The sequence below is a fragment of the Anolis carolinensis genome, chromosome 5 (genome assembly GCF_035594765.1).
Source record: "Anolis carolinensis isolate JA03-04 chromosome 5, rAnoCar3.1.pri, whole genome shotgun sequence".
Taxonomy (NCBI): domain Eukaryota; kingdom Metazoa; phylum Chordata; class Lepidosauria; order Squamata; family Dactyloidae; genus Anolis; species Anolis carolinensis.
In genome coordinates this window covers 103,747,468-103,774,442 of record NC_085845.1, presented here as the reverse complement: position 1 = coordinate 103,774,442, position 26,975 = coordinate 103,747,468, and the positions used below count along the sequence as shown (strand labels likewise).

The 26,975-nt window shown below is 38.7% G+C and overlaps 1 protein-coding gene across 4 annotated transcripts in view; it reads right to left on the bottom strand.

The window, feature by feature from the left end:
- ablim2 (actin binding LIM protein family member 2) overlaps nucleotides 1-26,975 on the bottom strand; it is a 74,012-nt gene that overhangs the window by 32,966 nt on the left and 14,071 nt on the right. For all 4 annotated transcript variants that reach the window (XM_062982061.1, XM_062982062.1, XM_062982063.1 and 1 more), the window contains exons 2-10: nucleotides 21,405-21,545; nucleotides 18,003-18,186; nucleotides 15,809-15,918; nucleotides 13,220-13,346; nucleotides 7,360-7,453; nucleotides 5,863-5,950; nucleotides 5,378-5,436; nucleotides 3,155-3,238; nucleotides 2,096-2,242 (exon numbers count right to left, since the gene is read on the bottom strand). In XM_062982061.1, the coding sequence (XP_062838131.1) occupies nucleotides 2,096-2,242; nucleotides 3,155-3,238; nucleotides 5,378-5,436; nucleotides 5,863-5,950; nucleotides 7,360-7,453; nucleotides 13,220-13,346; nucleotides 15,809-15,918; nucleotides 18,003-18,186; nucleotides 21,405-21,545 (1,034 nt within the window). The remainder of the gene's footprint in view (nucleotides 1-2,095; nucleotides 2,243-3,154; nucleotides 3,239-5,377; nucleotides 5,437-5,862; nucleotides 5,951-7,359; nucleotides 7,454-13,219; nucleotides 13,347-15,808; nucleotides 15,919-18,002; nucleotides 18,187-21,404; nucleotides 21,546-26,975) is intronic.

Below are 26,975 nucleotides of genomic sequence, written 5' to 3'. Positions count from 1 at the left end.
AAAGATCTATTGCTGCTGGTGATTAGCCAGCTGTGCTAAAGCCTGACCCATTAATAATAATAATAATAATAATAATAATAATAATAATAATAATAATAATAATAATAGGTTTTATCCTGTTCTGAAAACAAAAGCTAAATTCCATCAGAAATTCTTCAAATTTATCATCTGCATACTACATTCAGGGAATTCTTTGAATGTGATTTTCCTGCTTCTTAGCAGGGGGTTGGACTGGATGGCCTGTGAGGTCTCTTCCAACTATGTTTCTATGATTCACACATATTTGCATGTTTAACATTGTAAATTCATTTGTGGATTTATCACCAGCCTTCCAAAGCCCTTACCTCCCCATCCTAAAGCCCGAGGACTCCACATGCATATTCACTCAACAGCCACAGCTCCCAAAGCATGGGGTTGCTGTGCACATAACAGCCTTAGGCTTGAGCTGGCTCTCATTCACCAATGCTCTCACTTACCCAAGTCAGCTGTTATGTGAGCTTCAGGAAGAAGTTGGTGATGCTCATTGCTGCTGCTTTACTCTCCCAAAGCTCCCACTCAGATGTGCCAGATATCAGGAGGGCATAGCACCAGTAATTATCCTTGCCAACCACTGCCCAAAGACAACACAGCAGCCAACTACAGAAGGCTTTCTCCTGAAGTGTAGGGTTGCTGTGTAAATGTGTATTTGCACAGCAGTCCAGGCTGTGGGAGAGAGGCATTGGCTGCTATCATTTGTTACATCCTTCCTCACAGGACCCCTATGTGAATGTAAACACAACAACAGCAGACTTTAAAAGGTGGGGGCGGATAAAGGGCATGTGTGCCAGGTGCACATTTGTCATATTGTCTATCTTTTTGAAGCCACCCTCCCGCTGACTCTGCAAACCCTCCAGGAAGCTATGCCCAGGAAAAGATAACCAGCAGTTTGGTGGGTTTGGTTTGTCTGCTGTGCAACGCTTGGAAGAGGTTAATCTCCCCCCTGCTTGTAAGAGGTCAACTCTCCCTTCTAAGTAATGGTTCATAGGCTGCAAAGATTGTTTGGAAAGGACTGCTGATATGGGTTACAGCCATTAATATCTGCATAGTTTATATTCATGATATTCATATATATTGTTGTTGTTTTTTTTGCTTAATAGTCTTTGTCACCGATCTACATTATGAAACACAGCTTAAACATAGCTTTCTTTACAAGTAAATGTAACAAAAATTTTATGATGTATAAGCATACGCACCTTAAATGGAAAAAACTTGGGGATCTTTTTTCTTACACAAGTTAGAATTACAATGCTTGAACTTATGGCTAACCTGGGGATCACAACCAGACACAGTGATGACATCTGCCTTTGTGCTTTGCTACTCTGCTGCTGAATATGCATGCCCAGTGTGGAACACATCTCACCATGTTAAAACAGTGGATGTGGCTCTTAATGAGACATGCTACATCACAGGATGTCTAGACCACACACCACTGGAGAAATTATACTGCTTAGCCGGTATTGCACCCCCGATATCTGCCGGGAAGTAAAGCCAGTAATGAAACGACCAAGGCATTGACATCTCCAGCCCATCCCCTGTTCAGATATCAGCCAGCATGCCAACACCTCAAATCAATAAATAGTTTTCTAAGATCTACCGAGATATTTGAAAGAACACCTCAGCAAGAAAGAGTCCAAAGGTGTCAGGCTAAAACTCAGAACCTCAACGCATGGCTGATACCAAATCAGAGACTCCCCCCGGGCTCACAGAAGACTGGGCGACTTGGAAAGCTCTGAACAGACTGTGCTCTGGCACCATAAATGCAGAGCCAACCTTAAGAAATGGGGCCACAAAGTGTGAAGTGTGCGAGTGTGAAGAAGAGCAAACCACAGGCTACCTATTACATGCATAATGGAGGGCCTTCTTATAGAAATACCAGAGGCACTCCAAGTGGCCAGCTTCTGGTCAAAGGACATTTAATATGATGCCAGGTTTTTAACTTGCATTTTTAAATACATTACAACTGGCCCCTAGGTTCGCTTCTGACACGATAAATAAATATGGCTAACAAACATTGCAAAGTCATAATTCTATTGTTCAGATCAACTAATGTCAATACCTCCACATAACTGTGCCTCTCATCGGTCACGTAGCTGATATATGGAGAATAGGAAATCATATCTGGACGGTCTATGTCATAGATGGCTTTATTCTTAGGAAGAGCAGCCAAATCTCTGTAATCGAGGATTTCATCACCAAGTTTTGCCTGAGAAATAACAGGAAAAAAAGAAATAACATCTTAACAAAGAAAAACCACAGCTCACTTTAGTTACCAAAGGGGAGCGTAACCAACAGTGCTTTCCATCTCTCTATCTTTCTCTCACTCAGAATTTTTAGGCAGCCTAATTATATCTTCACCGGCTTCATCACAACAAATAAATTAAGCTACAATCTGCATACAGCATCCCAATATTAAAATCTCAATGACTTGACTTTTTCCTTTATGTCGGAGGAGAGGTAATCTGCAGGTGCCCAAATTACAATTCACATTTTCTCCAATGAATATCCAGCAATCCCAGGGTTTTCCTTCCTCCCAAATGAACTTAACACAATATCCCAGGTAACATGGAGCCAGGGGCCTAAGAAGGTCACCCCATCATGCTGGAATGGAAGATTCAGCCAAAAGTGCCTTTCTTGGAGTACACCTACACTAACCATTTAGGTCACTGTGGGGGCAGATCAGCTTGTGGGTGGCCACAAAACAGATGCAGGTTGATCCTCATTAACCCGGGGAAAGACGCTTAACGTGGCTGCACCTGGGGTTAAAATAACTCAGGGGAAAGCCCAAATCCAGCACCAGGATATAGAGGTCGGCTGACATGCCAGAAAACCTTGCATGCAAAACTGAGATTTTCACCCAAATATTACATTGAAAACTCATAATGCTCAAGCATAATGCTCACTTAGACCTGGAAGCCTCTGTTCCAGCAAAGGGCTTTGTACAATGTTCTCCCACGCTACAAAGTTGCTGGAGATTACTTTCTTCATGGTAACTGAATTTTCCAAAATGCTAACCATTTGTGGTGATGCTTGTATCAATAAGAATCTCAGTGTTTCATACAGTGTACTTTCAATTTTCATCTTTCATCTTTTTTTTTTTTTTACCATTGATACTTACATAAATCACACGACTTGGGGAACCAGATGTACTTGAAGCAGGTACTGAAATTATGCTTTCAGATGAGGTTCTAGTTTCCTGCAGCTGAAAATAAATACAATATTGTATTAAGTACTAATTAAAAGAAAACATTTCATTTTAGCGCATTCATTCAATCTCAGAACATGCATTTACTGGACTACAAAACTATAACACACTGCAAAATGTTGGAAATAGCAACCTTCTTCAAGCCTCTACTAGTAATTTGTTTTATATATGATTCTGTTTGCTTACTGTATTGTATATATATGTTTTGGTATGCAGCTTTCCCTTTACTCTATGATTCCTGAGGTTGTGGGAGGGGCTGTAGTCCACATGATTAGATCTGAGACTCTTCAGATCTCAGACTCATTTTTAAAAGAAGTGAAACATTTAAGACTATGGACTGTTAAAAGCAAACTCATGTTGCTATTGATTATAAGAAAGATGCCCTATGTTACCTGCACAGAGAAACCACTTCAAATCTATCTGTAACTGAATTGACAAGTTATGTAACTGTATGCTGAATACATGAAGGTTGTGAGTAAACCTGATGTGTTGCTTTTAACGAAGTCTACTTTATTTTTGTCTCTTGAGAGCATGATATAGAAACAAGATATGTTATGGGAGAGTAGATGTTTTTGGGCACTGAAAAGAACACTTCTGAAACTTTGCTGTTTTTGTGCATCGGCATAATCTCTGTTTTTAACAAATCAGACCGTATCTTGTTTTAATGTGTATTTTGATATGTTGCTAGCCACCTTGAGTCCCATTATCAAAAGACAAGCAGGATATAAATGAATATTACTAATAATTGCAGTTCAACACTGCTACAAAACACAGTACTAAGTGACATTAGTTTCTCCCGCTGCATGCTAGTGACATGTTAAGTCTGGGAAATCACGTGACATATTTAGAGCATTTATTTATTTCTGCAAATATGTGTGCAGTTTCAGTAAATGCAGAAAAAAAGGGCTTTCACATTCACCTTGAAACTTGTTTTTTTATCATATCAGAAGCGACTTGAGAACATGCTGCAAGTTGCTTCTGTTGTGAGAGAACTGGCCGTCTATAGAGACGTTGCTCAGGGGATGCCCGGATGTGATTGCTGGGAGGCTTCTCTTATGTCCCCGCAAGCTAGAGCTGACAAACAGGAGCTCACCCCGTCTCGCAGATTCGAACCGGCAACATTCAGGTCAGCAACCCAACCTTCGGGTCAACAGTTCAGCCAGCACAAGGGTTTAACCCATTACGCCACCGCAATTCCCTTGAAACTTGTTAACCTCCATGAGGATTTTTTTTCTTATTATTTGGCAAAGAACTCTAACACTATTTGTTGCTGAAAAGACATCATGTCAACAAGAGTGTTATTAATACTCTACGAAAACAAATTTGGGTACTTAAAAATTAAAGGTTCTGCAGCAATATAATAGATCACAAGAAGATAATTTTAAAATATTATTTGTAAAAGCATTATTTGGATCATTGTGAAAGAGAAATATTTCACATACAGACAATCCCTGAGTTACAGAGAAGATAGAATCATAGAATCATAAAGTTGGAAGAAACCTCGTGGGCCATGCAGTCCAACCTCCTGCCAAGAAGCAGGAAAATCGCATTCAAAGCACGCTTAACAGATTGCCATCTAGCCTCTGCTTAAAAGCCTACAAAGGAGCCTCCACCACACTCTGGGGCAGAGAGTTCCACTGTTGAACAGCTCTCACAGTTAGTAGATTTGTTCTTAAGTTGAATTTCTATACATTTTTAAGTGTAACTCCAGACATAGACACACAGGACTGCATACACCCTTTTGAAATTTATTTTACTGTCCATGCCCCATTCAGAAATTTTCACCTACTTTCTGCCCCTGTGATAATTGGATTTTGAAAGATTTGGCTGGTTGTGGAAACAAGGATTAGTGTGAAAGCTTCAGTAGAAACATATTTTTCCCCATAACTCTTCCAGGAGTGAATTCGCTTTCCTCTCACTTCCCATACTTATGTAAGACAGATGTAATATGTCATATGTAAGACAGATGTTTGTAACTCATGGACTGCCTGTATAGTTCTTTTCACAACACCGACACCCAGGTTTCCCCACTTTTCCAGTGGAAAAATGGACAGGAAAAACCTCACATGTATCTGATGTAAATCCACAACAACCTAGGCAGCCTATAAATGAAAATGAAATACACGCTTATTTTACCTTGGCCTTTTCTTCCGTTTTGGCTGCCTGTCTACAGGCAGGATGCCAAATAGAAGCCCCTGAAAAGCAGAGTTTGCATTCCAATTAATTTGTTGTTTTCGTTATAATTTGCACTACAAGACTTTATTCACAGATGCATAAATATCAGAGCTATATCATAAGATTTTGGGCAACCTTGAATTACACCTGGGGTAGATTAACTGGTATGATGAATTAGATGCTATTATTAGTTCAGAACATAATGTTTTCCAGCAGACATACTACTAATAAGCAGCAGACATGCCCACTACTAAGTTTTCAAAACACCGTATTTCTTATTTTTATTTACATGTTTTTTACCACACTGTTCCCATCTTAGGAAAATCTCATTATCCAAATGAAGGTAAAGATGTGTTTATCATAGGAAATTCTAATAAAAAAAACCAAATCTAATTCTAAATAAACTATTTTGTTCCATGAAACCCAGGAAGGATTTCCCCCTTTACCTTGAAGGTACATTTCTTCTCCTTCTGAAAACATCTGGCTGCACTTGACACATCGTGCACACATTGGGTGGTAGTGCTTTTCTCCTGCCTGTTGGGGAAGAAATAGAAAACAGAAATGCATTTAAATCTAGACCATTTGCAGTGAGATCCTATCCATGCCTTTAGGGAGAGAAAAAGTGGGGTATACATATAAATTAATTAAATGGGCTTAGGTCCCAAGTACAAAAGATTCAGAATGACTCATTACTCATTTCCTCTGTGCAAGGAAGTATGGACCTGCTTCAGTGGATGTTTTATAGAGGAAAAAAATCCTACAGATGTAATAGCTATTATGCCCAAAGAATAGAAAAATAATGTAATAGGAGGGAAAAACAGAACTGTGTATGTGTTGTCGAAGGCTTTCATGGCAGTAATCAATGGGTTGTTGCGAGTTTTCCAGGCCTTATGGCTATGTTCCAGGAGCATTCTCTCCTGACGTTTTGCCCACATCTATGGCAGGCATCCTCATGGGTTGTGAGGTCTGTTGGAAACTAGGCAAGTGAAGTTTATATATCTGTGGAAGGTCCAGAGTGAGAGAAAGAACTCTTGTCTGTTTGAGGCAAGTATGAATGTTGCAATTGGCCAGCTTGATTGGCATTGAATGGTCTTGCAGCTTCAAAGCCTGGCTGCTTTCTTCCTGGGGGAATCCTTTGTTACGATGTGTTAACTGGACCTGATTAGAAACAAGAAACAATCAGGGCTAGTTAACACCTCTCAACAAAGGATTTCCCCAGGCAGGAAGCAGCCAGGCTTTGAAGCTGCGAGGCCATTCAGTGCTAATCAGAATGTTAGGTAGTATTGCACTGGTTCATGTATATATACATGTGGATGGATTTGTTTCATTGTTTTTTAAAAAAATGAATATGTAAGCTTAAATAGAAAATGTGGAAGGTAATTGCTATTACTAAAGGCAGATCAGAGGATAGGGATTCAGCCTATGGTAGATGAAGTTTGATTCCTCCTAAAGACAAATGTTGATAACTTGGGAATATTCCTGGACTTAGCTTTGAACCTGGGCACCCTGGTCCCAGCAATGGCCGGGAGCAGTTTTGTGTTTTTAAAGTTTATGTGCTAATGTGCCCATTTCTTGAGATGTCGGATTTGGCCACAGTTACATGATTTAGTTACATCCTGTTTGGATTACTGTAACACACTCGACATGCCTTTGTAGAATATTTGGAAATTGTATCTAGTGCGAAGAGGTGCAGCCAAAATGTTAACTGGTGCCAGGCAGATACAGGAATTATCACGCCCCTGTTACAACAACTCCATCAGTTACCAAGTTATTTTCAGACACAAGTCAATAGGCAATAGTTCAATTCCATTAGACATAGCTCTGCTCATGTTCAATACAAACATCAAAAATGGTCATTGCCCATCTTCCTCCCTGTCCCGTAATTATATTGACAGAACTTCATGCCCCACAAGATGTAGTAATTGTAAGCAGCAAGCTCTTACTTCCAGAACTCTTCCTGTAATGTATTTTTCACAATTATCACATTTTATTCCAAATTTGGCATGATAGTCCACTTCACAGTATGGAACTCCATCTCTGAAAGAAATAAAACACCAAATGCATAGATAACTCTCCAAATGGATTATTCGGCTGGGAAATGTCACAATTTTAAAAAGAAACTAAAATCTGGTGTTTTATTAGATCCCGAAGGATGCAATTGAAAAGATCTATCATCAAAAACTGATTGAAATAACGTTCGTGTCTATTTGTTTACAGGATGTATCAGTCCTGTATATAGATAAAAATATAAGAAAACAAAAACAGACCAAAGCCCCATGTTGTCCAGCATTCTGTTCCCACTGCAGCAAACCAGATGCCTCTAAGGCCCCTTCTACACTGCCAAATAATCCATAGTACAGAAGGGCCCCCAATGTGATCCTATCGTGAAATAAAATTCACATGGGACCAATTAAAAAGGAATTGAAATTAAAACCATCAGTATCATAACCATTTTATACAGATTTGTGATACCGATAGCTGTAGCTGTCGATAGCTGTAGCTCCTGCGCCTGAAAAAGCATAATGCAGAACTGAAAAAGATGTAGAAAAGAGGAACCAAAATGATGGAAAGCCAGTAGTTAATTTCCCTATTAGAAAATTTTTGCAGTTTTTTTTTGAATTATTTTTATTGTGCATTTTATAAGCAACTTGTATCTTCTTATTACAGCCATTAAACAAGAGGTCCCCCCCCTTTAGAATAAAAAAACAAAAAGAAAAAGAAACACCACATAGATACCATAACCCAAATACCAACATGGAAAAAAAAGAAAAGAAAGAAAAGAAAAAAAAGAATTCCTAATAGATATATACATATCATTTATCAGTTGCTATAAGTCTCTATGACTTCCAGAACTCTGGAATTGATCCTCTTTATTTTTCGCAGTAATCATATGATTTACTTTTATAATTTAAAGAAAAGGTTTAACTACATTTATTATTGTTGCTATTTTTATTCCTAATATTTCCCCAGGAAGCTTCCTTAGATTAATTCTATGTGAATATTTATTTTTTCTTTTATTAAGTATCCTTTCATGGGTCTCCAGTCAGTACTGTTTTTGGGAGATCTGTCTTGTGCTAACCTCTGTGTCAGTAGGTCCATATTCATCACATCCATGACTTTATTAATCCATTTCTCCATACTAGGCACTTCCTCTGTTTTCCAAACTTGTGCTAGGACTATTCTTGCTGCTGTGGTTAAAAAGAATATTAATCTGTCTGTGTTCTTATCTATTTGTGGGTTAATAATTCCTAGTAGAAAACATTCTGGCTTGAATTCAAACTTTTTTTGTATAATTTTTATCATTTTTTTTGTAAATTTCATACCAGAATTTCTTGATCTTCTTACACTCCCACCACATATGGAGGAAGGTGTCTGAGTGTTTCCCACACTTCGAGCATTATTTTTCCCTTTACTGTATATGGCTAGCTTATTTGGTGTTAAATACCACATATGGAACATCTTGTACCAATTTTCTTTAATTTCTGTAGCATATGCCCATCTCAATTTTTCCCCCAAATTTCTTCCCATTGACTAAGATGAATTGTGTGACCTACCGCTCTGGCCCATTTTATCATCACTTTTTTTATTTGTTCTTCTTCGAGAGCCCATATAAGTAATTGTTTATAAATTATTCTTAATTTTTGCAGTGTTGAATAGTGGGAGATTTAGGGGAGATAAAAAGAAATACTTCTTCATTTTATGCAAAAGTCAAACAACAGAACGTATTTTTACAAGATGCAGGTCTTTTCCTTTTAATTCAAGCAGACCTTTGGCAATTGATTGACTGCTAAGAAAAGTAGTTTAAAGGAGGATGTTATGACTCTCTTCCTTTCTTGGATGAATTTTTTTTTAGATTCTTTTAATTTGCTTATTGTTTTGAAATCATTATTGTAACTGGGTGTGTTTTCGGTTGTATGTGTTTTCAATCAAATTGTCAGCTCCTTCTTCCACAAACTGCTATAACCCATAATACTGAGGAGTCACCAAAAGAACTCCCTCCAATGACATTTCAGGTTATAGCGAGCGGCATGAACATGTAGCCTAAACACTGCCAATGTCCTCCCCAAAGGAATGCTTTCATTCAGGTACAATTCCATCCTAGATTTTACGTGTTCCCACCACCGCCGACATCCCAGTGTTTCTTACTCTCTCCATTGGTGTGGAATTTGCATGAACCGGCTCACTGCTTCTCCCTTAACCCTTTCCTATACTTTTCAATTCTGTCTGCCTAACAAACAGAGCAGAACTGAGCAGCAACTAAACATACTGGAGGAGTTTGGGGGATTGACTCCACATGATGGAAGTCGTATTTCACCCTGCATCAAGTCAGAGTACTGTGACCCCCACTGACAATGGACCTGGACCACATTTGGCACACAGAACCCGCATGACCAAAGGGGGAAATCACCTTGATTTATAGTCGTTGTAGGTACTGGGATTTATAGTTCACCTACAATCAAAGAGCACTCTGGACCCCACCAACAATGGACCTGAACCTAACTTAGCACACAGAAACCCCATGACCAACAAAAAATGTTGGAGGGCTTTGGGGAAATTCACCTTGATTTATATAAATTATAGTTGACCTACATCCAGAGAGCATGTGAACGCAAACAATGGAGCTGTACCAAATTTGGCACACTTAGTCAACATGCCCAAATTGGAATACTGGTGGATTTGGGGTGGAATTGGTCTTGATATTTGTTAGTTGTAGGTACTGGGATTTATAGTTCACCTGAAATCAAAGAGCACTCCGAACCCCCTGATGTTGGACCTGGACCTAACTTGGCACACAGAACCCCCATGACCAACTGAACATACTGGAGGGATTTGACGGGATTGACCCACCATGGTGGGAGTTGTAATTCACCCTGCAGCTGGAGAGCATACTGAATCCCACTGATGGTGCATCTAGAGCACATTTGCTCATTATAACAAACTTTAAGTACAGTAGAGTCTCACTTATCCAACATTCGCTTATCCAACATTCTGGATTATCCAACGCATTTTTGTAGTCAATGTTTTCAATATATCGTGATATTTTGGTGCTAAATTCGTAAATACAGTAATTACTACATAGCATTACTGCGTAATGAACTACTTTTTCTGTCAAATTTGTTGTATAACATGATGTTTTGGTGCTTAATTTGTAAAATCATAACCTAATTTGATGTTTAATAGGCTTCTCCTTAATCTCTCTTTATTATCCAACATATTCGCTTATCCAACATTCTACCGGCCCGTTTATGTTGGATAAGTGAGACTCTACTGTATTGATATAGTTTCAGGGGGTTAATCTGGCATGATGTGAGTTGTAATTCACCCACAACCTTATGAATTTTGTAAAATAAAAAATGATGTCTCCTAATAACCCAGGCAACACCTGGTACCCAAGATAGTATTAAATAAATTTGATGGCCTCCAATGTGGGTTGGCTTTAGAGGAAGATTAGGTAAATTGATGGAGGATAAGGCTACTTGTGATATATCTATGACTGATACAGTATGCCATGCACTATCACTTGTTGGGAAATAAGAGTGGGGTGTTCTGCTTGTGGTTTTCTTTGGTCCCTTCTACACTGCTGTATAAAATCCAGATTATCTGCTTAGAACTGGATTATCTGGCAGTATAGACTCATATTATCCAGTTGAAATCAGATAATGTGGAGTATCTGTTTTGATAATCTGGATTATATGGCAGTGTAAGTGTGAAGACATCTTTTCTGATGCTCCGGAGGATGGGTTGAGAAACTATGGTTAGAAAATTAATGACAGGCTAAACATTACGAGAAATTTCAAAATGATACAAGCAGTTCAGCCTTGAAACAAACTACCCCAGAAGATGGACTCTATTCTATTGCAGGTTGGACAGTCCCAAATTGGGATATTATAACTACTTCCTGGATTGAGGAGCAACAGGTTCAGACTACATTATGCTTTCCAATTCTTATGTCAATTGTACATTAATTGCCATGCTAAAAAGAGCAGGACTATGACAGGATGCAAAGTCTCTGGTAGGCGGATGCTGATGACATGAACTAGGTCAGCCTCTTCATCGAGGATCATGTCCTGGATTAACCCTCTTTTATTAATAACTGACCTGGCATTAGTCAGAAGCATCCAAAGCATGGATTCAAGAAATCACAGATAGATCTTATAGCTGACTTTTCCATTCAAAATAAAAAGAGAAGCCAGCACATGCTGAACAGATAGATACACATTCTATAATATCGATGTAATTCTTTGGAATGGGGACTGAACAAATTAAATGTGGGTTGTTGTGAATTTTCTGGGCTGTATGGCCATGTTCTAGAAGCATTCTCTCCTGATGTTTCGCCCACATTTATGGCAGGCATCCTCAGAGGTTGTGAGATATATTGGAAAACTAATCAAGGGAGGTTTATATATCTGTGGAAGGTCCAGGGTGGGAGAAAGAACTCTTGTCTGTTGGAGGCTAGTGTGAATGTTGTAATTGACCACCTTGATTAGCATTGAATGGCCTTTCAGCTTCAAAGCCTGGCTGCTTCCTTCCTGGGGTAATCCTTTGTTGGGAGGTGTTAACTGCCCTGATTGTTTCATGCCAGGAATTCCCCTGTCTTCTGAGTGTTGTTCTTTATTTACTGTCCTGATTTTTGAGTTTTTAATACTGACAGCCAGATTTTATTCATTTTCATGGTTTCCTCCTTTTTGTTGAAATTGCCCACATGCTTATGGATTTCAATGCTTCTCTGTGTTGTCTGACATGGTGGTTGTCAGAGTGGTCCAACATTTCTGTGGTCTCAAATAATATGCTGTGGTCCATCAAATGCTCTGCAATGGCTGACTTCTCTGGTTGGATTAGTCTGCAGTGCTTTTCATGTTCCTTGATTCGTGTCTGAGCAATGCTGCATTTGGTGGTCCCTATGTAGACTTATCCACAGCTGCATGATATACGGTGAGAGGATCCCTCTTATCCTTTGCTGAATGCAGAATTTTTTGGATTTTCTTAGTGGGTCTGTAGATAGTTTGTAGGTTGTGTTTCTTCATCAGCTTCCCTATGTGGTTAGTGGTTCCCTTGATGTATGGTAAGAACACTTTTCCTCTGGGTGGATGTTGTCTTTGCTCTCTTGGCTTGTTCTTGGTCTTGCAGCTCTTCTGATGTCTGTGGTCTCCATTGGCCTGTAGAGCCCAGTTTGGATGGTTTGGTTCATCATCTTCAATTTATCTGGCAGAACATGCAGATTCTGTTTGCACGGTCTACCAGTGCTTTAAATGTGCTTCTTTTTTTTACTTGAGTGATGGTCGGAGTTTTTATGTAGGTATCTATTTGTGTGTGTAAATTTTCTGTAAACTGTGTGGCCCAATTGTTGATTGGGTTTGAGAATAACTAGGACATCTAGAAATGACTGTTTTCCTTCATTTTTCCCCATGGTGAATAGGATGTTTGGGTGGATGCTGTTGAGGTGGTCCAGGAACTTGTTTAGTTCTTCTTTTCCATGGCTCCAAACAGTTTCCAACAGACCTCACAACCTCCGAGGATGCCTGCCATAGATGTGGGTGAAACGTCAGGAGACCATGCTTCTGGAATATGACCATACAGTCTGGAAAACTCTTAGCAACCCACTTCTATGACTGTTGCAACTACTTCACATTAAACAGCCTTTTAAAAAAACAATTCATTAAAAAAGAACAGCTGACAATCCACAGACTTAATGTTTCATCAAGTCTATAAATCCCATAACACAACATGCAAGCAGAACTTACTTTGAAAACACAACACAAGGAACTGTTTGAAAAGCAGATTTATTCATCCTCATCAACTTACCTGCTGATATATTCAGCACTGAGAAGTTTGCCACATATCTTGCACTTGAAACAGGTCAAGTGCCAGTGTTTGTCCAACGCCACCAAAGATTGTCCATTTTTTATTTCCAAGCCACAGTTTCCACAATCTGTTAAAAAGTGTGGAAATAGTTTTAAACATTAAACTTTACATATAATTTATGAGGCTTTGGAAAAATAAAAACACCGTAATCTTTACGTACTCATAGGACTGAGAATGACAATAAAAACTTGGCACCATACCTGTCATGTAGTGAATACTTAACTACGAAAATTACAAGTCCATGTCCCAAACATCTTATATATTCAAATTCTGACTCCTTTTAAATTAATACGCATATTTTGACAGGTCTGGGATTGAATTTGGCTCTTCAGGGTTCCCACTTTCTTCTGCTGTGGCTCTCCACATGGCAACACCCCCTTGTTTTGCAATGACAATGATGAAATTGGATAATCTACTTTCTGTTTTTTTGTTTTAATTAAATAATAAACACTGAGTAAACTAAATTATAACATTGACACAAAAATAAACACAGAAGGAAGGAGAGGAACACAATGATGGTGATGAAGGCTGGATCTATAACAAATTTAAAGCAGCTTCAGGCCCCTTTTATACTGCTATATAAAATCCAGATTATCTGGTTTGAACTGGATAACCTGGATTATATGCCATTGTAGAAAGGGCCTAAATTAGGCACAATTTAATTCTCATAGAGTTCAATGGATTTATGATAAAAAATAACTATGTCTGTATCAATTGTTAGCTTGACTTTTTGAATACTAAAATATAATACATTTATAATTTTACCAAAGGGCATTTCTTTACTTCCTGGAATAGCTTTTTGAGATTAAGACGAGTTTTAAATGACCCGAACAAACACCTTACATAGAGAACAAATCTCATTAAAACACGAGAGAATGTTGGGATCACAGCTATGTTCAGTGGGCTGTTAATAGTCCCTATAAACAAGTAACCACTGCACCTCATGAAGATTATGCACATTATCTATAAAGAATGGAACTGTGTGCCCAACTCCAATAAATATGTACACCTTAAGTACATTTTCTATATTCTTTGGGCATAATTTCCAACAGCCCTCCATGGGGACTTATTTATCTTGTAGGACTTTGTGGGCAATATGTACATTGCCTTCAGGATGCATTCACATAATCCACAATCCTAGACTGTCTCATTCTATGCAACCCATGCCTTTTCTTACAATTAGCTGTGCAACTGGGAAAAGGGGACATGGTTGAAAACCTTTTCTCTCTTCCTTGCCAAATACACCCACTGCTCATCTGTTCTCTGCCATCAGCTGAGCAGCGAGGGGAGCAGGATCACAAGGTGAAAAGCCTGAATAAAATCATTCTCGTACTACACTATGGTAAAACTGTTTGTTAGCCAATGTAACTGTAGGTTGTTTGTGAATCCAATGTAGTTATAGAATCTGTATGTCTGTATGACTAATGTTGGTCTTTGTGTAAAAGTGTTCTGTAAAAATTCTGATATAACCTCTCACACTGAAAAATGCAGTAAAAGAACCTCTGTTTAAAATGTATTCATGAGGAATGGAATTTAGGTGCATATAAAAATTAACATTTATCTACAGCCTTACACAACATGTCAAGAAGGGAACATAGGAGGCTGCTTTAGACAGAACTGGGTCACTGTCCCTCTAATTCAGTACTGTCAATTCTTGATTGACAAGTGGGCTTTCAAACAGCCCTACCTGGGCTGGGGACTGCAAGGTTGGAATCTGGGGCCTCTTGTACACAAAGCATGTGCTCTGCCACTAATGTATTGCTCTCCACTGAGGCTGTGTAAACAGAAGAGAGCAAGTCATATTCCCTGAGCAGTTTTCATAATGATTGAAGGGAAAGAGATAGGTTTGAATCTCTCACTCCCACAACTCTCTGCTATTACTGAACTGAAGAATAAAGAGCAGCTGAACAGCACAAAAAGAACCTTGCTCCCTTTCTTGCAGTGTAATAACCAATACAATGCTAATAAATACTTGTTCATCAATAGAAAACCAAAAGTCTGTGTCCTAAAACTCAGACTGGTTCCTTTTATCTGTTAACTTCTTTTCTTAAAAAGTAGTGTGGAAGGTATTCACAAATGTTTAAATTCTATACAAGTTTGAAATCTGCTACAAAAAAATATTTATAATTTAAATATGTAAAGGAATGTGCATTTGGAGTATCTTCATGACTTTGGTTTGGGTATCTATCTACAATAAACTTTCACACTTGCAATAAAACATTATTGGATGCTATAGAAACGATCAGATAAAAAAGTGAGAAACCTGGCAAATCTTTCCAAATGCTAAAGTTTATAATATCCCAGCTACTAAATATTTTAATCTGATATACAGAAGTCAGCTGCTGAAATCAACACACTACACAGCAGATAAAGTATCAGTTTAAAATGGCCTGTAAATATTGAAATATTCAGTGTACATCCATTGAAAATCATCAGGCTGGGAATGTCAGCGGATAATTTCAAGGAGTGTAATTCTATTTCAGTGGGGGAAATGCCAGTTACAATAAAGTAAAACAATCTATGACTTACTTCGGAGGGTTGGAATAGAGATGTTGCTACCAGCAGGTGGCAGGGAACATTTCTGACAGACACAGTCTTTGCCATTGAAAGTGACTCGGTCCCCAGGAGGAAAAGGCTGCCTGCACAGTAAGATACATTAGATGTAATGTGGAGATAATCCAAAATAGGAACACACAGCACAAGACTGGGATTATAATATGGTATTGCACACAGTATATAGCAAAATGGTGGCCATGCTAGTTTTTTATGTATAGAAACAAGAATGTCAAAATCTTTAGGCTTTTTTGCTCAGTCTATATTATTCTCAAAGCAACAGAACTGAGATTTTCTAATGTTTAACCATCCCAAACAACAGAGAAAAAAACTGATCGACCATTACACTGACCTAAATGGTTAGTATAATGCTCACCAGGTCATTCCCTTAGGGACATACAATTTCTTGATAAATCAATCACCATTATGAAGACATGTAGTCAGAATCTATAGGGCAAATTGGGTATGTAATAGATCATTCAATAAGAAGTTTGATTTCTTGCAGCTTACTCAGGGAGGCATCCAAGAGGTACCTCTCCAACAGCAGCAATAAGTAGCAGTGGCAGAAACCGATGACTGTGGGTAGCTCAGACCACCAGTTGCATTAGAAAATACCTCCTAATGCAGACTGGCTGTATCTATACCCATTTTTTTCTTCTATGCTTACATTTGCAGGATCTTCAGAGTCAATGCAACATGACAGGGGGTGGCTCAGGAAACTGCTAGTGGGGTCTCAATAGATCATTTTCCAAGGCACATTACCATGAATCTGAAGACCTCAAAAAGCGTAAAGAAGCATCTGTAGATACAATTGGCCCAGACTGGGAAACAGGCACCAGAGATCTAATGCACTAAGAGTGACATAGTATTCGACTTGGCCAAAGCAGAATAGGATCTTGGCCTTTGTTTGCTACACAGTTTATATGTTAGCATAACAGATAGAACACAAACGGTATGTAGAGAACAGAGAGAAAAAAGAAACATTTTATATGTAGGTATAATAACGCCACAAATCACAGAGGAAACAGACGACAGATGTAAGATATCCTTATTGGACGATTGCATTATGACCTGTTAGGATCATAAAGTATTGGGTAGCAGAGTTTCAGGAGTGTTCCTTTAGTTTATTGGATAATGGAAAGTCTCTTGTTCTTTCTATTGTTTTTATCTTGTTTCTATTCAATGCTCTCAGCAGACAAAAATTCAAGAAGACTTGTTTAAAATAACATGTTTCTTTTACTCACAACTTTATGTATTTAAATATACAGGTACATTTCTGGTCAAGTCAAGCTTTAAATTTATTTATTTATTTACTCTATTTATACCCCACCTTTCTCTACCCCAAAGGGGACTCAAAGCGGCTTACATAGAGGCAATTATTCAATTCCTTAAAAACATATACAATACAAAAATTAAATTAGAATGAAATCAGACATATTAAACATTTAAAACATTACAATACATAAGGAATCACGCCATCCATAGTCATAATCCAGGACTTTCCATAGTCATTCCATATATTCCAGATCTGTCATTGCAGCCTGATCCCACAGCCAAGTTTTTACCTTTCTTCTAAAGGCTAGGAAGGAAGGGGTTGATCTAATGTTACTGGGGAGGGATTTCCATAGCCAAGGGGCCACCACTGAGAAGGCCCTCTCTCTCGTTCCCAACAGCAAAGGTGGTACGACTGAGAGCAGGGCCTCCCTGGATGATCTTAATCTCCATGATGGTTCATAGGGGGAGATATGTTCGGACAGGTAAGCTGGGCCGCAACCATTTAGAGCTTTATAGGCTAAAGTCAGCACTTTGAATTGTGCTCAGTAGCAGACTGGCAGTCAGTGGAGCTTGCACAACAGGGGAATTGTATGCTCCCTGTACCCCGCCCCGGTAAGCAATTGGGCTGCTGCCCGTTGGACCATTTGGAGCTTTTGAACAGCCTTCAAAGGCAATCCTACACAGAGCATATTGCAATATTTTTTTTGGGATGTAACCAGAGTGTGAACCACCGTGGCCAAGTCTGATTTTCCAACAACTAGCACACATGTTTTAATTGTGTAAAAGCTCCCCTCTGTGCATAATTGAAAGCCTGGCAGAGTGGTGAGTGGCCATTTTGGTCCATCTCATTTAAAAAATAAATACACAATCTAAAGTTTCAGTAAGAGAAACTTACCTGCAGACCACACAGACAAAACAATTGGGATGATAGGTTTTGCCCAGCGCTGAAACCACTTCTCCCTCAATAAACTCATCACAGCTAAGGCACCGTGTGCCATACAGTCGCTGATAGTCCACTGTACAGATAAAATCTCCTTGTCTTACAAAAAATCCACCTTGGGCCAAATCACATCCGCACGCTGTGAACAAATAGAAACATAATGTTTAAGGAAAAGAAATCCATTTTTATGAGGAAAGGCATCACTGTTAACAACACCTTTATCTACTGCACTAGGGAAAACTTTGGAAGAAAATGAGACTCTTCGTATTTGTGAAGAGATTTAGCGGTAGATTAAAAAATTAAAACAGGTCCCAGGTCTTACTGAAATGGTGAGAAAAATTATAGGTGCTTGAATGTATACATTAACTGTTCCCTTTTTATCCCACTGAAAGGTTCTATGAAACTCAGTGTGGTTGCGAAATGATGCATGTCTGAAAGGCTTTACTAGGATACAAAGCCATCCCAATATCAGTATCTTTATTCTTGTTCTCCTAAAAAAATAGTTGTACTGCATTGCTTTCAAAGTCACTTTCTCATCATGTAGTAATAATTTGATAAGAATCCAATTAAATGTCTCTTTTCTGTTAAATGACAACTAAGGCAATAGAATTGTTATCTGAAATCATTCTAGGTAAAATTTTGATACTGTAAATTTTATTATTTTTATAGACTTGGATATGAAAAACACGTCAATCCTTGAAATGTAATGTGGTGCACAATATTCCATATGCTACATGGTGGCCACAAAACAGACTTCTCAAAGCACGCTGCAACACACATCAAGTTGGAAACAGCATGTTAAAAATCATCAGAAAGTCCAAAACAACCCAGAATATGCACTGCAGCTGACCATAGTATATTCCATGTGTGCCTCAAAACTAGGACCAAAAATGCAGAGTGCTTATAAGGACATTGCAAGCACTGAAGCACTTTAAAAACACTTTTAAAAGAAAATGCAACGAAAGAGCCACCAAGAAGGTGAAAGGAAATGCTATCAATTCATACTAGATGTACTAATTAGCTCACCAGTGACAAAGATTCTTTGGATGTGCTTTTTCTGTATTTGTTTTAATTTTTGTAAGCCATATTGAGTTCAATTTGAAATATAAATAATTAAATGAATACAGTAATAGTAATAATAGCAATATTAGAAACATGTTCACTAATATTTATTATTATTTATTTACAGTATTTATACCCCACCCTTCTCACCCCGAAGGGGACTCACAGAGGCTTACCGAACATACATATGGCAAACATTCAATACCAATAATTAGTCTTGTGCATTTGTATGGAATCACTGCCTGTTTCTATTTGTACCATTTGCATGGCCCCGTTTCTGTTTCTGTCCTTCACTTACGGAAACGAATATATGAATGGGCTTTTCCATCCAAGGTCTGAAAAAAACAAAGATTTTTCGGGCCTTGGGTGGCAAATCACCAGGGCCTGTCAGCCAGGGCCTACAGCCAAGCGCTTGATGCTTATAGACCCAACAGGCAGGGCCTACAAGCATCGAGCACCCGGCACTTAGCTGTAGGCCCAGCCAACCAGGGCCTACAACCAAGCACCAAAAATCAGCTGATCAAATGGCTACCATTCCCCTCTTTCTTTCGTTCCACTGTTTCTTTCATTTCTTTCGAGGTTGTACCATTCTGTGCCATCCTAGTGGATGGAACAGTACAAAACCATGAAAAAAACAGATGAAACAGGATCCAGGCCCTACTCTACCGATTATACAATTAAAAAGGACAGACAACACAAACAGAAATAAAGGCAGTTTTCCCATCTTATTTCTGGCATTTTGGAGGCTGTGCTCGATGCCGGCCATAGGGGGTGCTGTCACTCCATCTTCCATGCCAAGGAGCCTTCTTCCGATTGATGTCCTTAAGGGTGCCTTTATTACTTCCCTGCTAAGAACAGTACCTATTTATCTACTCACATTTCTTCTTTCCATCTGCTAGATGGGCAAATGAGCTGGGGCTGACAGTGAGTGCTTACCGGGCTCGAATTGACAACCCTTCAATCGGCAGGATTTTTCTGCAGCACAGAGGTTTAGCCTGCTGTGCAAAAGCCCAGCGCCTATTAATAATACCTATTATTAGAACACTCAGGCTGTTCTTTCTGTGTTTTATTTCTCTCTGACTTTACTGTTTACACTTTCATTCCCCTGCCAACCATGTGTGGTATATATACTTATAAGTTAATATAACATTAAATGCATCTGATGAAGCAGGCTGCAGGTAATGAAAGCTAAATCTATCATTAATCTGCTAGTCTTAGGGTATCACAAAGTGCTATATGAATTTTGATAGTACAATTAAAATGTTTACCAGAATTTTACTTTGTTTTAAGCTTTTGTCACTTATCTTCTGTCTTCCTGCATATGACATCTTCTTGTGTAATCTGAAACACTCACACTTCACAGTATGTTCTTATGTGGGATTGGATTACACACAGTAGTTTTTAGAAGATGTATTTATAGACCAGCAAGTAGAGTTGCTCTGGTTCATACCAATTCCCTGTTATTACTTTACATGTGGCTTACCTTCTTCATTTTTCATTTAGCTACAATAGTCTTGAATCTTACATTTTTTTCAAACATTTGTTTCTGAAGACACACGTCAAACTAATTATAGTAAATTAAGTGCACATTTATATAATCTTCTTCCACAAGTAATGTAACACAAAAGCTGCTATATGAAACAAGATCCCTTGTAGTATAATAATATAATATAGTACACATTATCATGAAATTGGGTTGCTGTGAGTTTTCCAAGCTGTATGGCCATGTTCCAGAAGCATTCTCTCCTGACATTTTGCCCATATCTATAGCAGGCATCCCCAGAGGTTGTGAGGTCTGTTGGAACCTAGGCAAGTGGGGTTTATATACCTGTAGAATGTCCAGGGTGGGAGAAAGAACTCTTGTTTGTTTGAGGCAAGTGTGAATGTTGCAACTGGCCACCTCAGCTAGCACTGAATGGTCTTTCAGCTTCAAAGCCTGGTTGGTTCCTGCCTGGGGGAATCCTTTGTTGGGAGGTGTTAGCTGGCCCTGATTGTTTCATGCCTGGAATCCCCCTGTTTTCTGAGTGTTGTTCTTTATTTACTGTCGTGATTTTAGAGTTTAGAGAACAACACGTTTAGTGGACAAAAAGGAACTGGAAGAAATGTTGGATATATCAGTGAGCATGCACAGTATCAAAGGAGAGCATTCCAACAAAATGCTTAACTTTAGGTGTAGAATCCAACATCGTGTGCACATCCACAGTCTGATCCATATGTTTTTGAGTTACACAGACCCCAAATTAAGTTTTTATGTTATGATTCCACATACATACAATAATAAAAATCAATACATACCTTTGCAAACAAAACACTTAATATGGAAATACTTCTTTTGCACTCTTAGCACTTCTCCTTTGCATGGATTGCCGCAATTGTTGCAGAGGATTGCTGCACCAGGTTTCTCCAAGAGGCTGTGAACAGCCTGAGGTTGGGAAGCTATGAAAAAGAAAAGTTGCTTCAATGAAGTCATAAGAAGACAAAGATCTGCTTACGAACAAGCACCATCAATATAACAATATATAATCACAACAAAGTACAGTACCACATTTCCAGATCATATGGCACTGCAGATAACCAGAAATTACTACGGCTTATCTTCTTTTCTTAGGTGAAAAATCAGAACGAAAGATTACAGCAATCCTTCAATTGTTTTTTTTTTGTTTTGTTTTGTTAATCCACAAGTGGACAATTTTCATCCCACAACGGGCCATGACACTGAATTTTTCACTGAAAATGCAATCCAGGTAGTTTAGTTTCGGTTTGTAATTGCTAGCGTTTTGATGAACTCACAGAGGTGTTTGCAGTTGTGAGCTTCATGTAGCATACCGATACTTTGAGCACCAATGTGTTAATCCTTATAAAATCATAGTAAAGGGCACCATTTGATCTTTATTTTAATGTGTCCTAACAAATTAACACATGTTATGCAGCACAGATTTCTACATTCCCTTGTTTATGCGAGTAGGGTCTCTTTTCATGATTTTTGTAAAATGTTGTCATTGTTATTTTTGTGAAAGATATTGGATATAAGCAGTTCCCATGTTATGAACAAGATGGTTTCTGGAGGTCTGATGTTAAATTGAATTTGCTTGTAAGCTGGAACAGGTATATTTTAAAGTGTAAATCTGGCATATTTATATATTATTTTGGATAGCATAGGGAAGAGTTAACACCCCTGTGATGTTTGCTTTTTTTCTCTGTGCCCCTGTTCAGAAGATCTCACCCCACTTTCTGTCCTTATGATACTTGGACTGAACATTTTGGGTCATTGTGAAAACAAGGATTGGTGATAAATCTTCAGTGGTAACACTGTCAGCGTGGGTGCCAGGGTGCGTGCTGGGTGGGCTTCTTCAAACTCTATCGATATACTTCTCCAGCTCCCTGATGAATTGGTTGCAATCGTCTGCCTCACCAATTCCTCAGTTCAAATGTCAGACTCAAACACATCCGTAGTCTGAAGTCCAAACATTTATTCAATATCTATAATACATATATACAAAGCATAGCAAAAGCCATCGCTCTGAGCTGGCATTTCTCTTTCAGCCTCTTCTCTCGGCAAGCACCAGCTCAACACACTCAGAGATAAGAAAACACATTCCTCAGTCTGCAGGAAGTCCCTGACCTCCAAGGCCAGAAATCATGCCTGATAGGTCATAGCAGGCTGTCAATCAAAACTAGCCTGCTGTTAACTGTTTCATTGCTGAAACATACACTCTTGCCTAACAGCAGAAAACACTTGATTTACATTTCATACACATACAACCATAATCCAACAGACACATTATCCCCATGAGAACTCTTACAGGAATAAGGAGATTTTAGACATGTGCGCGGTATCTGTTTCTCCCATTTCTTCCGTTTTTGTTCCTTTTGTTTCAGGCTGGAGCACGAAACGGGACCCCCCCCCCCCAGCACTAAAATTAGCTCAGAACGAAAATAAGCAGGAGCGGGTACCGTTTCCTTGCCTGCTTTTCGTGAGGACAATTTAATCTTTATTATTAATCCCCCCAGCAAAAAAAACATTAAACTCTCTTCCAGGAGGTTATCACTCTTCCTTATCTGGAAGTGGGAAACCTCCTTAAAATGCCTTGGTGAGTTGGTGGCGACTCTCCTCCTGAATCTCCTCCTCTGTCTCTCATGCAAGGAAGGTGTCTCCAGCCCCACTCCTCTTTCCATTCATGCCTCTTAGGAAAAGGAGGAAGAGGAGGGTTGCTGGAGGCACCTTCCTTGCACAAGAGACAGAAGAGGAGATTCAGGAGGAAAGGAAGGCACCCAGTCAGGCAGCAGTAGCAGCAGCAAGCATCAACCTAAGGTGGCAGCTCCAAGACAAACCATGCCATTGTCAAAAATGAGGGGAAGGAGAGGGGAATTCCCGTCCCATTGCCACCAGTTAAAGAAGAAGTGAAATAGTGGGGCTGGGCATTGGGCTGTGTGTGTGGTGTGTGGAGCATCTTTGACATTTGGCAGAAAGGAATGGTGCCCTCCTCCCTCCTGCTGCTGCTCATGGAAAAGTTAAAGGGCAGGACCAGTGGGGGAAAGAGGAAATATATTTAAGGAGATTTTATATAGAGAAAGAAAAAATCCCTAAAAATCAGGGGATGACCCAAACTTTATAAAACTTGGTGGGCTAAGAGTGTTAGATATGCCCTCCATGTGTGGCAATGTTCACCCCTCTAGCCCTAAAACTGAGGAGAAGGGGAACCTGGGGAAGCCCACCCATAGTGGCCAATGGGTCAAAAACTTTCGTATTTTCGGATGTGGAACAAAAACGCCCATTTAGAAAGGCGCTCATTTTCAGAAAGCACTCCAAAACAAAACCAGGGGCCTTACGAATAGAACAAACAGAAATTGATAGCAATTTTATACAAATGCACAAGTCTATTTGTCTTGCTTCTCTCTCACCCCCGTTCTTAACTGAGTCTTATGTAAGTTGGATATTTGGAACTCAGGGACTGCATATATAGTAGACACAGAAAGCAATTACTGTATATACTTGAGTATAAGCCTAGTTTTTCAGCCCTTTTTTTAAGACTGAAAAAGCCCCCCTCAGCTTATACTCGGGTGAGGGTCCTGGTTGGCTTATATATGGTACATTTATTATTTTTCTCTATTATTATTGGTAATATTACATTTATTTTACTCTATTTTTATTATTATTAATACATTTATTATTTTACACTATTTATTATTACATGTATTATTTTCCTGTATTTATTATTGTTATTATTATTATTACATGTATTATTTTACTCTATTATTATTAAAAGGATACATAAGCACATTTATATTGAAGAAGATGATTATAATGATTTGATCAGAGTTGGACAGTCTTATCTTAAATTTGAGCTTTATGTAAATATTCAAAAACATTTAACCTACTGACGCCTCAATTAATGTAATTTTATTGGTATCTATTTTTATTTCTGAAATTTACCACTCTCGGCTTATACTGGAGTCAATGTTTTCCCAGTTTTTTTGTGGTAAAATTAAGTGCCTCGGCTTATATTTGGGTCGGCTTATACTTGAGTATATATGGTATATTAATAGATTAGGTTTCAATCTATATATATAAAAGAGTGATGGCATCACGGTGACCCACAAAACAACAAAACTACAGGCCCCCCAACCTCGAAATTTGACAACACAACCCAACATCCACGCCTCTAGGTTGATACAACAAAAAGAAAAGAAAAATAAAGTCCTAATTAGAGAGAGAGGAATAATTGCTTTTATCCAATTGCTGCCAGTTAGAAGGCTAAGCTCCTCCAACTTGGTCTCCTAGCAACCCAATAAAAATAATAAAAAACATTAAAAAACAATTAAAAACACTAAAAAATTAATACAATAAAATACTATAATAACAGAAAATAATTAAAAATAATACAAGAAAATAATAAAATATAATAAATAAAAAGATAACTTACAATAAAATTAATTAAAAAATACAAATAATGTCAAATAAAAATTACACAACAATTTTTAACCAATACCACCACCACTTTGCCACAGCAACGCGTGGCCGGGCACAGCTAGTTATATTATAAACAGTATATCCCACTTTTTCAGTCGTACTATTGCGTGACTGGTGATGGCTTCTGTCTAAGCAGTAAAGTTTTGCAATTCAAGTAAAGACTTCAAAAGTTAAAATCAGCACTTTGAATCAGGCCCAGAATCTCACTGGATCTATGGCAATTGTTTAACAACAGGAGTGGCCAAGGCTCAAGCCAACTTGAAACAGGAGTCACAGGAGTGCTATTTTGAGCTTGCAGAGAAGTGCAAGAAGGGCAAATATTTATAAGGGAGGGAATGAAAAAGGACACCTTTTATCTATCTCTCACCAAATCCTAAAGCTCAACTTCAGATGCTAGTCTCAAAGCTTTCATTATTTAAGAGCAGAAGTGGGGAGAGTTTTCTTAAGAGTAGAAAATCATATTGCTCTGGATTTTAACTTATAAATTGATAAACTGATGTCAAATATATATATACACACACATACACACACACTTTCTTAGTATGCCAAAACCACCACCTCCTTTGTGGTAAACCATATTTGATAGGCACGTGACCACGTTTTGTACTAGAGGCTCAGTGGATATCTTTGACCTGTGCCAGTCCCTACCCTAGCTACATTTTATGCGGTATATGTAGGACCACAAGAAAATCAAATCAGTCCATACTCCAGGAAATAGAGCCCAACTGCTCACTGGAGGGAAGGATATTAGAGGCAAAGATGAAGTACTTTGGACACATCATGAGAGGACAGGAAAGCTTGGAGAAGATAATGATGCTGGGGAAAATTGAAGGAAAAAGGAAGAGAGGCTGACCTCTCTTGAATGGATGGATGGTATCCTTGAAGTGTATGGCTTTACCCTGAAGGAGCTGTGGGTGGCCACGGCCGACAGGGAGCTCTGGTGAGGGCTGGTCCATAAGGTCACAAAGAGTTGGAAGTGACTGAACGAATAAACAACAAAACAACACGTAGTTCCTGGACAAGTCTTGGGACTTCATCCCACGGAATAAGTAAGCGTTTGGGATTTTTTTTTCCTTTAAGCTTCACAACGCCCCATTTGGAAATTAAACAAATGGTTTTACTATCCCCATCACATCCATTTTAAACCAGATTCTACTGCTTCTATCAGTCAGAGTAGGATGCCTGATGTTTTTATTGATATGTATATGTTTTTTAAAAAGGTTAAACCACTGAGCTGCTTGGCCAGCTTGAATTGCACTTGAATAGTCTTGCGGCTTTTAGCCTGGTCGCTTTCTACATAGGATATCCTTGCTAGGCCAGGTTGAATGGGACAGAATAGCCTCGTGGCTTCAAAGTCTAGGGGGTTTTCACCTAGGGGAAATCTTGGTTGGCCAGTTTGAATAGCACTGAATAGCCTTGCTGCTTGCAAGCCTGGCCGCTTTCTACCTTGCAGAATCCTTGGTTGACCAGGTTGAATAGCAATTAATAGTCTCGGTGTGGCAGGTATCAATGCTGCAATTAGCCACCTTGATTAGCATTTAATGGCCTTGCAGCTTCAAAGCCTGGCTTCCTTTGTTGGGGGAATCCTTTGTTGGGAGGTGTTAGCTGGCCCTGTTTCCTTTCTAGAATTCCCAATTTCCCTGCTTTCAGAGTGTTGCTCTTTATTTACTCTCCTGGTTTTAGAGATTATGTTGTTTTGTATTATTATACCACAGTAATTATTACATATTATATTTATAATCTTATATTATCTGTTTAGAACTGGATTATATGAGGCCCCTTCTACAAAGCGGTATAAAATCCACACTGAACTGGATTATATGGCAGTGTGGGCTCAAGATAATCTAGTTCAAAGCAGATACTGTGGATTATTTGCCTTGGCATTCTGGGTAATA